The sequence below is a fragment of the Cimex lectularius genome, unplaced genomic scaffold, assembly GCF_000648675.2.
Source record: "Cimex lectularius strain Harlan isolate CLEC.00 unplaced genomic scaffold, Clec_2.1 scaffold66, whole genome shotgun sequence".
Classification (NCBI taxonomy): Eukaryota; Metazoa; Arthropoda; class Insecta; order Hemiptera; family Cimicidae; genus Cimex; species Cimex lectularius.
Window position 1 is genome coordinate 944,771 of NW_019392701.1, and position 14,722 is coordinate 959,492.

At 32.3% G+C, this 14,722-nt stretch overlaps 1 protein-coding gene and 1 long non-coding RNA gene across 23 annotated transcripts in view; one reads left to right on the forward strand and one right to left on the reverse strand.

The window, feature by feature from the left end:
• LOC106668873 overlaps positions 1-14,722 on the reverse strand; it is a 77,658-nt gene that overhangs the window by 21,473 nt on the left and 41,463 nt on the right. For 13 of the 20 annotated variants that reach the window (XM_024226134.1, XM_024226135.1, XM_024226147.1 and 10 more), the window contains 26 exons: positions 14,599-14,640; positions 14,450-14,488; positions 14,236-14,274; positions 14,121-14,150; positions 12,365-12,406; positions 12,242-12,286; positions 12,112-12,144; positions 11,903-11,947; positions 11,801-11,833; positions 11,595-11,639; positions 11,480-11,512; positions 11,265-11,309; positions 11,149-11,181; positions 10,681-10,719; positions 10,526-10,567; positions 8,352-8,387; positions 5,599-5,637; positions 4,267-4,308; positions 3,155-3,193; positions 2,180-2,203; positions 2,083-2,106; positions 1,955-1,987; positions 1,835-1,870; positions 1,724-1,759; positions 1,574-1,615; positions 1,349-1,387 (listed from right to left, as the gene is read on the reverse strand). In XM_024226134.1, the coding sequence (XP_024081902.1) occupies positions 1,349-1,387; positions 1,574-1,615; positions 1,724-1,759; positions 1,835-1,870; positions 1,955-1,987; positions 2,083-2,106; positions 2,180-2,203; positions 3,155-3,193; positions 4,267-4,308; positions 5,599-5,637; positions 8,352-8,387; positions 10,526-10,567; positions 10,681-10,719; positions 11,149-11,181; positions 11,265-11,309; positions 11,480-11,512; positions 11,595-11,639; positions 11,801-11,833; positions 11,903-11,947; positions 12,112-12,144; positions 12,242-12,286; positions 12,365-12,406; positions 14,121-14,150; positions 14,236-14,274; positions 14,450-14,488; positions 14,599-14,640 (975 nt within the window). The remainder of the gene's footprint in view (positions 1-1,348; positions 1,388-1,573; positions 1,616-1,723; positions 1,760-1,834; positions 1,871-1,954; positions 1,988-2,082; positions 2,107-2,179; positions 2,204-3,154; positions 3,194-4,266; positions 4,309-5,598; positions 5,638-8,351; positions 8,388-10,525; positions 10,568-10,680; positions 10,720-11,148; positions 11,182-11,264; positions 11,310-11,479; positions 11,513-11,594; positions 11,640-11,800; positions 11,834-11,902; positions 11,948-12,111; positions 12,145-12,241; positions 12,287-12,364; positions 12,407-14,120; positions 14,151-14,235; positions 14,275-14,449; positions 14,489-14,598; positions 14,641-14,722) is intronic. The other 7 variants (XM_024226136.1, XM_024226133.1, XM_024226140.1 and 4 more) reach the window with 7 other exon arrangements.
• The window catches only part of LOC112126657, a 59,316-nt gene continuing 51,047 nt past the window's right edge, over positions 6,454-14,722 (forward strand). For all 3 annotated transcript variants that reach the window (XR_002910120.1, XR_002910118.1, XR_002910119.1), the window contains exon 1: positions 6,454-6,866. This is a non-coding gene — a long non-coding RNA (uncharacterized LOC112126657). The remainder of the gene's footprint in view (positions 6,867-14,722) is intronic.

The window sequence follows — 14,722 nt, forward strand, 5'->3', positions numbered from 1 at the left end:
ATTGTTTACATTTAACAAATACATTTAGGATGTGGAAAAGTGAATTTATACAATGCAAAATATATTTTTTATATTCAATCAAAGTATTTCTACTCACTCAAAGTGTTTGTCTTCTGTAATTGTTCCATTAGAAGTAGAAATACTTTGATTGAATATAAAAAATATATTTTGCATTGTATAAATTCACTTTTCCACATCCTAAATGTATTTGTTAATTGTAAACAAAGTTTGTAAATCCCAGGCCCTGAAGATGATCTCAATAAAGATCGAAACGTTGGCACGATAAAGAAAACGTTTTTCTGAAACCTACATCACACCAGACCGCATCTCACGATTTCTGAATAATTATCAATTAACGGGCACTAATCACCACACTTTTCTACTGTTTTTTTTCTCCAAAAGAACATCATTTTCATTTTTGTTTAAATCCATTTGATTTTACGTAAAGTGTCAGAAAACAGTTTTAATATGTTATTGCAATTATTGCAACTTAACTAAATAAATAGTATGTTGTCTACTTCTCAACTTTTTAAATTTTTTTTATTGCTATCTGTACAAAAATATACATTGAGCAATTGGAGATTGAGCATCTGAGAATTCATTGAACAGTGGAAACAAGCACACTGCTTATTTGTAATTCCAAAATGTTTGACAGAGTTAACATAACTGAAATGGCCAAAACTCAAGATGGTCAGAGACGACATATCAGAAAAAATAATAAATTTTGAAAAAACAATTCAACATAAAAATCCGCGAGAGAAAGAGAGAGAGAGAGAGAGAGAGAGAGAGAGAGAGAGAGAGAGAGAGAGAGAGAGCACAATGAAAATTAAAGCCTGGAGTTCTTCTATGGTATACAGACGGCTCAAATTCAAATATGGGAAATGGAACAGGAATGAGTACTGTCTTTCAAGAAGAATTACTAACCATAGAATCATGAGCACATGAGATCATTACCATCTTAAGAATGCAACTATAAAAATACAATCAAATAAGCCTCTTCAAAATGACGAGATCAACTCAAAACAATTACAAGTATGGAAATGCCTAAATACACTAAAAAACTGGGATTTTTAGGTCATGGGACCATGGAGGATTATAAGAGTGAGACATCGAACCAGCTTTGGCTAGTTGGTTATAGTGGAGGGATAGCTTACAGTAATGAACATAGGATGTGGTAGGCCAGGTAGGGTTAGGAATACAGGAAATGTAATTTTGCTATGAAAGTATAGCTTTTGCTAAAAAAATGTTTAATATTTTCAGGTTTGAGTAGTTTTTATGAAAACCAGGAGGGCACTAGCAAGTTGACACTTTGTATAGCAGTTTAACAGTATTTTTATTATTTACATACCAGTCCTATTGGTGTTCTATAAGTATCTTCCGCTGCATCCTAAAAATAATAAACAAAATTACACATATTTGTGGAAAAAAAATATTTATTTGGAAATATGCATGATATTTGACATATTCTACACAATATTGACTGATATAAAAACAGTAATAAATAAAGCAATTTAGGGTTTTTATTGATTAATTCAGTATGTTTGAATACTAATATCTTTAATCGTTTACTTACTGAGTCTTTATTTGTATGATAGTATGGTACTTGGGATGCAAACTAAAAAAAAAGATTATATATATATTATTCCTAATATGTTACAACAAACTGCAAATTCAGGTAACTTTTAGTTCAGGACAATAGTACTGGAATAAACAATGTACATACTGATTCCTTTGGGACTTGACGGTCGTAAGTGTCAAACTAAATGAAAAATAAACATAAAAAGGTGTATTACATGGCGAGAAAAATAGTACTGGAATGAAATGAGTTACATACCGATTCATTTAAGGTATTGCACTCTACAGAGTCAAACTAAAAAAATGAACAAATAAACACGTATGTAACATGCTATAACAAAATGGGGAGAAATATTCAATACCAAATTAATTTACATACCGGTCTTTTTGGTATTTGATCTTGAGATCCAAACTAAAAATAAATAAAATTAACATGTTACATCAAACTGCAATTCTTTAGATGTGTATATGAACAGGAGAAATAATATTGAATATAAAATGATTTACTGATTCTTTGGGGATATGATGAACCTGAGAGTCATAAAAAATATACACATTAACCACTGTTGAGAAAATAATTCTCAAATAAAATTATTTTACATACCGATTCTTGTGGGATAGGATGATCCTAGAATAAAAAAAAGTAAAATAAAAATATATAATTTCAAAATAAATAACTAGTGTAGTATATAACATAATAGTGTGACATCCTAGTTTTCCCAAAAACTACTAAACTCAGATTCAAAGTAGATTTATGCTTAAAAAGGTTAAAAAAATTTCTTGGTTGAAAAGTTTTTGAGAAAACCAGGTTGTATGCTAGTAAGTTGATTACAAAAATAAGGACTCAAGTAACTGTGAAATGCTTGTGATAGTAAAAGAAAGAAACACTTGATCAAACATAATAAAAATAGGTAATATTAATCCGTTCTGGACAGGTGCTAACATAGGCATGTGTAATGTATTCTGTTCCAGACAAATACTGCCCTGTGCATGTGCACTATATCTTGTTTTAAACAAGTACAAGTAAGTATATGGATAATAACATACTGTATTCTGTTCCAGACAATGAATTCCCTGAATTTTCTTCATTCTTTTCACTTTTCACAAGTAGGAGGATTTCTTTTAGAGTAAATAAGCTTTTGAACTTATACTGTTCAGATTTTAAAGGTTTTAAAGGTCCACTGCATTTCCACAATCTGCATATTTCATGGTGCATGTGTACCTAGATAATAAGTGGAATTTATCGAATCTAGTCTAATTTTGTTTAAAGCAGTTGGGCACATATTCTGTTGAGTTAGTAAGGTCATTAAAACTTCATTCAGGAGGTCCAGTATTGGAATTCTATACCATGAGATCAAGAAAAAACACACAAGTTCTAGGGTTGAGATAAGGGTTCTTTTCTAATAATATCACAATCATTGAATCACTTTCACTCATAAATTATTTTTTGTGTTTATGTTAGATTTATCATTCTAAATTGTAAGATATTTTGCTATTTACTTTTCCTCATTGTAGATTCACACTATTAATTTTAATAAATTCAATTTCATCTGACAGAAGTTTTTAATTATTTACTCACTTCTTTTCTGTCAACAGGAATTGATGATTCAGAGTGAAGCTGTAAATAAATAGAAATATTTTATAATGTAAGAATTTTAATATGACAGTATTTCAACCAGATGCTTGATTCTAGAACCATCAAACGATTAAGTTCTGTTTCTCATCCTTACTTTCAGATTTCATCAGAGAAGCTGTGTAAAGCCAAAATTTAAATTATAACTTCTTTATCTACCTCTTAATCCTATCCAGCCTTCCATTAAGTACTACAATCACAAATCCTTTGGTCATGGCCTAATTGCTTCCACTATAGTTCAAAACCTTCCTCAGAAGACCAACTTTTTTTTATACCATACTACCATCCACTTACTTTCCTCTCTTATTTATGGATGTATTCTGTCACCATTCTCCTTCCTAAAGCTGACAACCATCCCAAGCATATAATTTCCTTATTCCTGTGATGACAAAAATCCTCGAATGATCCTTTTTAAAATGTTCATACACATCCTAGATTCACATAAAATCTTTCTTTTCTTCCTTCTCACCGATTCAGTTTTAGTCCCTGTCACTTAATGTTCCAGCAAGGTTTCAGAGTTTTGTCCACTCTAGAGAAATAAGTGCATTGCTTGGGTGTATTCTTAGACATTGCCCAAACTTATGACATGCATCCTCTATTAAGTTTAAATGCTTCCTGCTCACTTGTTATTAATTTATCCTGGAACCCTTTTTAACCACTGATTCAGAGGTGTAGAAACGATAGTTCTGATACTGAACCAATCTACAAGAAAACATACTTGGTCCCATACTATACAACATTTATTCTGTTGACTTTCCTATACATCTCCATCATTACCACCTATGTGAATGAAAAATTTGTTAAGGTCATATCGAGCTTATCAAAGACAGGTTCGACAGGATCGATCCATCCCAGCCCAAGCCCTCTCTACACTTTCACATCCTAAGAACCCTCTGATGTCGATGAGACCTGCTAGGTCTTAAACTGCGTCCTTTGGATGAAATGCTGGTGTCACTGATGTTCCCAGGTATATATCAAAGAACAAATTTGATACTGGTAAACAAACTACAAAGGCTAGACTAAAATTACAGATTAAAATTATTAAATAATTAACTCACCGATGGTTTTGACAAATGAGGAAAAGACACCTGAGATGAAAGCTATAAAAAAGTATAAATTATAGCTGCAATAATATGTTAATTTGAAATTACCAAAACTAAATGTAAACTTTATAGCTATGTAAATTATTAGTGAACAAAGTGTATATTGAGATTATCAAGAAGTGACTTTTAAGATGTAATGTGTAATTCTATGTGGTATTGAACAGAAAAATATCAAACATGATGTCTTTGAGGACCCTTATGCTCTCCAGGCTTCTAGAATATAATGTATAGCTCTGATCTTAAAATTTTCCCCTTTGTTGAACTTGTAATAGTTATCCAACATGGAAAAGAGCAAGATCTTCAAATCGAAGCTAACTAATGCCTGGTGACAATTGAAACGGTCAAAATGAACTAACCTTAAAACAAAATCATAGCTACTTCAGATTACCAGCCACCAAAGAACACGAAATTTAACTATTTAGCTTCATACTATGAAATGCCTAGGAGTGTTTGATGAAAAACTCTCCTGGCACAAAATTGTAGCCATGGTTTGCTAATTGATCTCTGGTTTAATTGGTTTTTCCCTATAAAGATGGATTCCAGGGAAAATGGGATTTTAGGTAACGAGTAAGCAGATAAACTAGTCAGAAGAGGATCTTCAAGACCTGTTATCAGTCAAGAACGAGGTCAGACAAAAACAACACTATTTCAGAATGGGCCCATACGGAGATGTGGACCAAGTTTAGAGGTGACAGAAGCAGTTAGGGCTAATGAATCACCGTCACAACATCAAAACTGGCAAACACATATGGTTTAAGTTTAAACACGGGTTTATTTAACAATAAGCAAAGAAAAAGAAACTGCCATTCATATCTTTGAATGCAAACCAAGAGCTCAATGTAAATATAACCTAGAGTACTAACAAGGCCACAGGAAGAGCAGGAACAGTCTCTGTTCATTCTCTTGAGAAACTAAGCTATACGCCCCACTGCCTAGTATTCTCACTATCCTATCCTGTCCAGAGTATCATAATGCTTTAGAAATCATATACAGTGGCACTGTTCTTGTTGATGTAATATGCTGTGCCTGTAGGGGGCAAATGTCTGACTTGCAACAAGCCAGATTTATTTAAAGTCTGTTCCTTCCTTTGCAGGCTTACTGGATACCTAGGCTCTCGGCTCCAGAAAATTGGTGGCCTTTCTTTTCTCTCAGGATGACTGCGAAGAAAACAGTCTATAACACTCTTTCTCTCTCTCCCTCTCCTCTGTGTGTGTGTGTGTGTGTGTGTGTGCATGTGCATACGTACATTTACCTCAAATGAAAGAGTGATTCATTATATTTACTTACCGCTGCTTTTCCAATTTGGTGATCTGACACTTGAGCTAGCTAGAAACATAAAGGGTATTACTACTATGTTATTACTAAAAAAAATCTAACCAGGTGTATGGCAAAAAATGAACCTTTTTTAAATAAAAAACATGAATTCCACAGTAAGTAATTGTATTTATTCCTGATAACCCTACTGACCTAATGTAACCCTCATTTAAATAATAAGGGTTACATTAGTCAGTGACATAACCTAACCTAATCCTACAAAACCTAACTTTTCTTAACCATAATCCTTAACCCGACCCTATGTATCCCCCCCAAATGTTGAAAAATTCTCTACAACCCAAAAGCAATTCATGTTAGTTGAAAAAAAGCCCTTTTTTTATACACCTTAATTTATAAGTTCGCCTAACGAATCCTTTGTTATATAATGACTCGACACCTGAGATCCAAGCAATAAAAAAACAAAGTCATCATTAAGTGAAATTGGGCATGGTGGGTTGAAGGCCAATATGGTAGTATATTCAGCAAAGCTAACACTCTGCTTAGCACGCCCCCTCATATAAAATTTATTACTATTATATTGTTCAGAATAAGCTGTCTGTCTATTTTTTGATAAACTGGCATCCAATATCAACAGATTAGTATTTTTAAATTTGCTTACCGATTCTTTCTGGATGTGATGATCTGATACTTGAGATAGATAAGAAATAAAAGCACTAAGTCAAATTTGATTGATGACAATGTGTGGAAGTTTGTACAACATTTATTAAATTTAAATAAAACACAAAATGCAATCATTGAATAAATAAATAAATAGTATAAAAATTGACATATTTTGACATGGAGTTCAAACAGTTAATAACTTACCATATCTTTTATTAAATGGTGTTTTGACACCTCAGACAGCTGTAAAAAATGTATATATACTTTCTTTACGTATTATATACATTATGTAATGAATTCGTTTTACATTATTATATTATCATGGGAGTCATTGTTGCTATCACGGCTTTTCTCAAGGCTAATATTGATTAGGAGATCCCGGAGCATGACAGGATTGCAGAAATGGGCAATAATGGCTATGGATTAGGCTAATAGGTTGGTATTTGTTTATCGTGGTATATGTTTTGGATTAGGTTTTTGTTGAAGGGGTGTTGACAATAATTTTGAGGACTTTGGATTGGAAATACTGTATTCTTTGGATGTTGGTTAGTTTAGCGGTGCCTCACTGTCTAGTTTAGTGTCTGGATCTAACGTTTAAGAAGAAGGAGGTCCATTGCACGGTAAGAAGCTTTATGGTTGGGTTTGCTGGCCTTTGTTAAAATAATGATATGGGTATTTCCAGAGCAAAGGGAAGTGAGAAGTGTTGAGTATATTGTTGTATGTGAGTAAGATTGATGAGGTCAAAACAAGGGGTCTTGTGATTCAGCAACAGAATCAGGATTTAGTCTCTCAAGAAGTGACTGCTTTGGGATGAAGAGGCTTAAGTAGGATGTAAGGTGGTCGGTGGTCATGGATTATAAGTATTATTGGGTTACCGAATCTTTTGTTATGTAATGACTTGTCACTTGTGACCTAAGCTGTACTTAAAAAAGCATACATAAATCAAACACAGAAGTTAATATTTTACATCTAAAAATTGGTGAGCTTAGCAATCAAGTTGTGGAGACGTAGACTGTTGTAGTGTGAATTTGGAAAGGTAAGAATCTGTCTTCAGAAAGGTTATTGACAGTTTAGAATGTTTTCTATTGATTTTTATTGTTATGGGTAATAAGAAAGTTGCTAGATATAGGACAGTTTATAATCCATGCTGACTCTTATCAGAAATATTTCATACTATTTTAGCAATTTACTTAAAACATGTAGAAAGTTTCTGTTGATTAATAATAACGTTTTTAAAAATAGAGTACACTTTAGTTAATTAAATCCCACTAATAATCCGAACCGAACCGAATCTTCAACAGTTGTGAAAGCCGATGTAAAACAGTACAGAGAGTATGGCCTAGGACAGATATCAGATATGTCGTTCGTCGAGTAAGCAATGAGTGCGATGAGTTTTCATTAAAAAAATAATGTTGATTTTTTTTTTTTTTTTTTTTTTTTTATTAAAAAGTTTTGTAAACCAATAAATGTAAATTTTATCACGTTAGGGATAATAAATCCTTTCAAGAATGGAAAAAATTAGTCATATAGAAATGAAAGGTCAAATAAATTTGGATCAATTTAATATACTACCTGATAAACATACTACAGAGGGTATGTTTAGTCTTAATAGCTAATTCTGTAGTTTGTAACTAGTATTGCCTGTTTGCTCCATTACTGTGAGATCTTGATGATGTGTTTAGCCTAAGTTTGAGTCTTATATAAAAGGTCTTAAGCAGAGCTATAGAAGCTATATAGAAGGTTGCTACATGTTCATTAGCTGATAATGTAAGTAAACCTACGCTATCACCTCTCTGGCCATTGCACATTTAATTACAGTCTCAAAAAACAGGAAAACCCAAGACAGAAACCTGTCAGCTCCACCTTGAAACAGCAGAGATACTGGAACCAAAACCACTCCAAAAACAGCCAAACCTAGGCAAAAGGGAAACAAGGAAAGTGCTCAATTACTTTAAGAATAGTGCACTTTTTTGGCTATGGAGATAAAGAAGGAAGTTGCAATGGTGCAATGAAAAAGGTGATACAGTCACTAGTGACACCAAAAAAAAATCTTAACCTGTAACCCCAAAAATAGAGAGATGAAGTAGTTAGAAGTATTTACTTACTGATTCTTTCAGTAGATGACCTGACACCTGTGATGGCTAAAATAAATAAATAATTAATTAAACATTATTTACATCACAAAGAGAAAAGATTGAAACTGTAAGAATATAAATTTTGATAATTTTTCTTGATGTGACACTATACCAATATTTATACATATTTTGGGGTTGGCATGTCCTACACTGTTTTTTGCGTAGAATTAAATCGGTCTCATGGGATTCCAATCTTTATAAGTGGTTCAATTTTTTTTTTTTTTTTTTTATGTTGCAAATCTAGTGTATTGGTGTATCTTGATAGAATTGCATCCATTACGCTGTTTGAAGATATCTTTTATGCATTATATAGTCTTTGTCAACCACCTTTACAAACCAAATTGTCTATCAACAAGTGAGAGGAATCAGTGTGTAACATTTTTATGATGTAAATTGTGCAACAAAGAGAATAATCAGAAAATCGAGCTCAATCAGAAAATCCCTGAAAGTTGTACTTTCTCACCTTTCAGTAGGCTTTTTTTCCACAACCCTTCATCATAGTTAAAACATTTGTTTCCCTTTTATAAAGCATTAACAGGCAAACATTACAGCAAGAGGATTTCTTTAATACAGCGAGGAGCAGAAAAATACATATATGTATTTTTTTTAAATAAAAAAGGTATAACGTTTTGTTACAACTTTAGGTTGTTGCCAATTGTTTAGGGTTTTTTCTTTTTCTTTTTAACCCAGCAAATAGATTAAATAGATTTTGAGAAATGGTACCCAAAAAAATGGCAGCCTTCTTGGTCTCTCTTTCGACAACTGAATTACCTTTGAAAAGTACTGAAAAAGAGGACAAATTTCAGAGTTTGATGCTTAAACAGAACGTATAAACTCTCCTAAAAAAGAACACTGAAATTGATATCTATCTAGTAGAGATAAACAGAACAATAAAAATTGTAAATACAATGCACCAAAATGATAGGGATAGGGATAGGGATAAAAGAAGTGGCCACAAGGATTTCTGCACCTTGACCTGAATACCACAGATATTGTGCTCCCTGTTATTTATAACTCACTGGCCAGCTCCAGGTTGTTAATCAACATCCATAGCTTTGCCAGCGGCTCCTTAGTGTAGGATCTGGCTTGCAGTTTTTCCATTCTTCCCGTTCTGGTATCAGTACCCTGTACCTTTTTGTAAAATTCTATTTTAGAGTAGTGGCATCGATTGATGGCCTATCCTTGCAGATGGTTGTCCATTTATGAGCCTGTGAGCTGCTGCTCTGGCTTCTTCTTGGATTAAAATATGAAGTGGTGGGAGGTTTAACAACACTTCCAGGGCCGCAGTTGGCGTTGTGTTCATGGCTCCAGTGACATTGAGGCAGGCTTGTCTTTGGGTGTCACTTAATAGCCTGATTGCTTTGGCTTGCAGATTCTTGGACCACAACACCACTAACCCATATGTCAACATTGGTCTTATGACGCAGGTGCAATGCACCAAAACATTGCAGAAATTTTTTAAACAGTTTTTTTAATCAATTTAATTTGAGTAAGTTACAGAAGCTGTAATAGCTTTAGACAAAAAGGAATGGTAAATTACTCCAACCATAGTCCACAGTACTAGCACCATAAGATTTTGGTGTCATGCAAAATATTGAAAGTTGTTTGAACTAAAGCTTAGATTTTTTGCCTAGAAAGCAATAAAACCCATGTCCCATGGTGCTTCAATGCCGCTGATCAGTGAGATCAATATGTTCCTACAAATTGAGCTTTTTGACTTTTCCAGTGTCCTTTAAATATCTTGATACGGTTGATCCACTTGTATTCTGTTGTGCTGAGACTCCTCTAAAAGTTTGATAAGGGTCTTCTTCCACAGTAAGCTTGAACTTTGATGTCAGATGGAGGCAGGTCTTCCTCAGTTCATTGATCCATCCTCAAAAGCCATAGTGTTTCTTGCAGCCTGGGCTGCCGAATGACACATATTATGTTTATCAAAGAATATAAAACGATACTTGCACGTTCATATTTGAATAATTAATTTGAGAGCTAAGTGATATACATGAAAAATATGGGATTAATAACTGCTTAGTATAATATGTCAACACATTGGTATTAAACAACAGAAAACAGCTTAATCTTCTACAAATTAAAGAAATAACAATAAAAAGATTATTTTATGTGAAACAGCCCAATTATTGACTTACCGAATCTTTTGTTATTAAAAGCTGTGACACCTGGGATCCAAGCTGAAAAACATCATCTATGAAAACTGTACCGTCTTATTTGAATTTGGCAAAAATAATTTACAAAGTACTTTTCCTTAGTTTTTGTACATATTAATAATATATTTTTTACTTACTGATTCTCTCACCACTCGTTGATCCAACCTATGAGTTGGCTAGAAAAAATAAAAAATATAATTACAACACGGTTGAATATAATTGACAGTGCCACGAAAAACAACATGAGAGTTGACCAATAAAAAGAAAAATTGGGATTTATTCAGTCTCAACTGATGATTTGTTACCAAAATAAAATAAAAAATAAAAAAATCATTTGTACAAATTTTACGTTTTCTAAACCTGGGACTGTTCAATTGAGAGGATTTTTCTCTAGCAACTTTGATAGACTTTCATTAATAATACTTGTAAAAAATTTAGTTATAAAATTAATAGTGCTATCCCTCTGTAATTTCCTGGGATATGGGGCCATTTTTTTTTATTTTTTGAAAAAACAAAGTTGCATTTTTATTGTTTTACTACAGATTTGAGAGTGTTTAAGTAAAAAGACAAACAAAATTATCAATACTCGAGATTTATCTACTTACCGAATCTGTTGTGCCGAACTGACTTGACCCAAACTGGAAAAAAAAATACAATATACTTTTCTCTAATTATTATGCATGTTAGATTCATTATAATTTGACAATATATTTTTACTTACTGATTCTCTCTTTGAGATCACTCTTTGATCTGACATATGAGTTGGCTAGAAAAAAATAAATAAAAATAAATAAAAATAAAATTGCAACAACAGTTGAATATAATTGTTAGTGCAACAAAAAGCAACATGAGAGTCGGAAAAAAATTGGATTTATTCAGCCAACAATGGATTTGTTAAAAAATAAGAATAAATACTTCATCCATTTATTTACTTACTGAATCTGTCGTAACGAACTGACTTGACCCAAACTGGAAAAAAAATACAATGTACTTTTCTCTAATTATTAAGCATGTTAAATTCATTATAGTTTGACAATATATTTTTACTTACTGATTCTCTCTTTGAGATCACTCTTTGATCTGACATATGAGTTGGCTAGAAAAAAATAAATAAAAATAAAATTGCAACAACAGTTGAATATAATTGATAGTGCTACAAAAAGCAACATGAGTCGAAAAAAAATTGGATTTATTCAGTCAACAATGGATTTGTTAAAAAAACAGAAGAATAAATACTTCATCCATTTATTTACTTACTGAATCTGCAGTAACGAACTGACTTGACCCAAACTGTAAAAAAAAAAAAAAAAAATCAANTGCATGTTAGATTCATTATAGTTTGATAATGTTTTTACTTACTGATTCTCTCTTTGAGATCACTCTTTGATCTGACATATGAGTTGGCTAGAAAAAAAAAAATAAATTGCAACAATAGTTGAATATAATTGATAGTGCTACTAAAAGCAACATGAGTCGAAAAAAATTGGATTTATTCAGTCAACATTGGATTTAAAAAAAACACAAAAAAAAAACAGAAGAATAAATACGTCATCCATTTATTTACTTACTGAATCTGTCGTAACGAACTGACTTGACCCAAACTGAAAAACAAAAAACATGAAAAAAAATACAATGTACTTTTCTCTAATTATTATACATGTTAAATTCATTATAGTTTGATAATATATTTTCACTTACTGATTCTCTCTTTGAGATCACTCTTTGATCTGACCTATGAGTCGGCTACAATATATAAATAAATAAAAATAAAAGTATAAAAAAACATACATGAATAAATACTTCATACATTTAAATAATTACCAAATCTGTTGTAACAAATTGACTTGACATCTTTGGATCAAGCTATAAAAAAAAATAAAGAAAATTAATGCGTTAACTTTAAACATTCAGCAAAGGGCATAAAGAACTGATTTAGATATGGATATTTTCTTAGGCTGGATATACAAATTTTTATGGGTAGGGTTGGTTTAGGTTAGGTTCGAAATGGTTAGGCTATGTCAAACATGTTTAAGTTAGGTACAATTATAGTCAGGTTAGGAATCGGTATGTAAGATAAAGTTATAGGTAGTTATAGTTATGTCGGTGGCCGCAAGGTTTAGTCTTTGACAGGGCGCTCATCACTGTAAGGTAAAGGTCCTGGGTTCTTATCCAGTGGCCCTGCATTTGAATCCGACATACTTACAAATGGGCTTTTTTCAAAAAACACCGGCACCCTGAGTGTTTATATGACCTACTGTTGCAAACTCTCATAAAAAAAAAAAAAGTTATAGTTAGATAGAGTTAGGGTTAGGTGATGAATGGCTAGATTACACAAGGTTTTTTGTCCCTCCTCCATCCTGCTGTATCTTATGGATATCGGTGGACTGCACCAATTTACTAAAATTTTGTTGTCAAAACAGTTAGGGGAATTATCTTATCTCCTTCTTCAGGCCTTACCTAAGATTATATAACGTTACAGTAAGATTGGTCAGGTAGAGTTATTTAACGTAGTGTGAACTCTTTTTTGAAAAAAACAACAAAACAATTGTTTAAACAAATAAATGTTTTCTTCTAGTAAGGTAGAGTAAGGGTTAGGATAGGTTGGGAATGTTTAGGTAAGGTTACAAGGTAGAGTTAGAGTTAGGTTAGGTTATGGCAGATATGGTTAGGTTAGGTAAAATTATAGTGAAGTTAGTAACGATTGGTAATATAAAGATATAGTTAGATAGGGTTATGTTATGCTACGAAAAGCTAGATGATATAAGGGTTTTTTGCTATCTCATCACCCTGGTCCCCATGGACCACACCAATTTTGTTTTCAAGACAGTAGGAGTTATCTTATCTCCTTCTTTAGGCATTACTTTAAATTATGAAAGGTTGTTACTTTAAATTATGTAGGGTTAGGTTAGGGTGGGAAAAGTTATAGTTAAGTAGAGTTAGGTTCATTTAGGAATAGTTAGGTTAATCATGACATCTTTAATGTCTCATGTGTGCATCAGATGGGTTTAAATTTAAATGTTTCTTATAAAAACCTAGTCCTAAACAGCCAAGTTCTTTATGTACCAGCTATAATACGGATGTGGGATCACTGATTTTAATGAAACCTGGTGACTTGCCTGAACGTTCTTGCCAATAAGCTCTAAGAGCCGGGAAAAAAAGTAATTTTAACTTTTTTAAATAATAAATTTGGATTTGTTTTAAGCACCCTTTACTCCCTTTCCCATCGATACCTGGTCCCTATTTCAAATTATACTTAGCTGCTAGCTGGGAGTAACATATAAGTTAAGATTTTTTAAGTAGAACACTGGACATTGTAGAACTAAATAGTTGCCCCTGGTGCTAAAGAGGTTTAAATCCAACCAGAAATATTTTGTAATCGAAGGATACATAATAAACCTTGAAAATACATAAGAACAAAGGAAGAAACCAATATTTGAAAACTTTGCTTAATTTTTTCCTTGGTTTCTAGGGCCCGTTGGCAAGTACGCTTGGATGCGGTTAGGTTTTGATCTAGTATCACTAAAAAATTCATACCTTTTAAAAATTATTAGTTTATTATTTTTGAAAAAATACTCACTAATTCATTTAGAAATGACAGCTGAGACAGCTATAAACAAAACATCAAATAACATTATGGAGTTTGTCAAGTGGGCAAAAGTTATTTTCTGGAAAAAAAAATTTTTTTTACTTACTGAATCGTCCCTGAGGTGAGGGCTTGTCACAGATGAAATCTAAAGTGAGAACTGTTTAGTTAAAATATTTTCAAAAATGTCAACTTCGTGATGAAAAAAGAAGTGAAACAAATCCTTTGGACTCCCAAACCTCTCGGCCACCACTGTCTTCAGGATTTTTTAAATTCTTTTTTCATCATATGGCAAAAAAGAAAAATTTTGGTAAATTACATACCGATCCAAAATGTGGAGAATGACCACGAATAAATGCCAACTATAATATAATATAATTAATCATTATAATGTGTTATAATATGGTGTTATATTTCTAATTCATCTTCAAATTTAATTTAGTATCAAACTTAATTAATCAAATATATGTACCGGATCTGACATCACTCGTTGACTTGACTCCATATTTGTTATCTGTGAAAACAAATGAGACTTCTTTAAATGTATAGTATTTCTTTTTGTGTGTGTGTTTCTATTTCTAATTATTCAATATTAT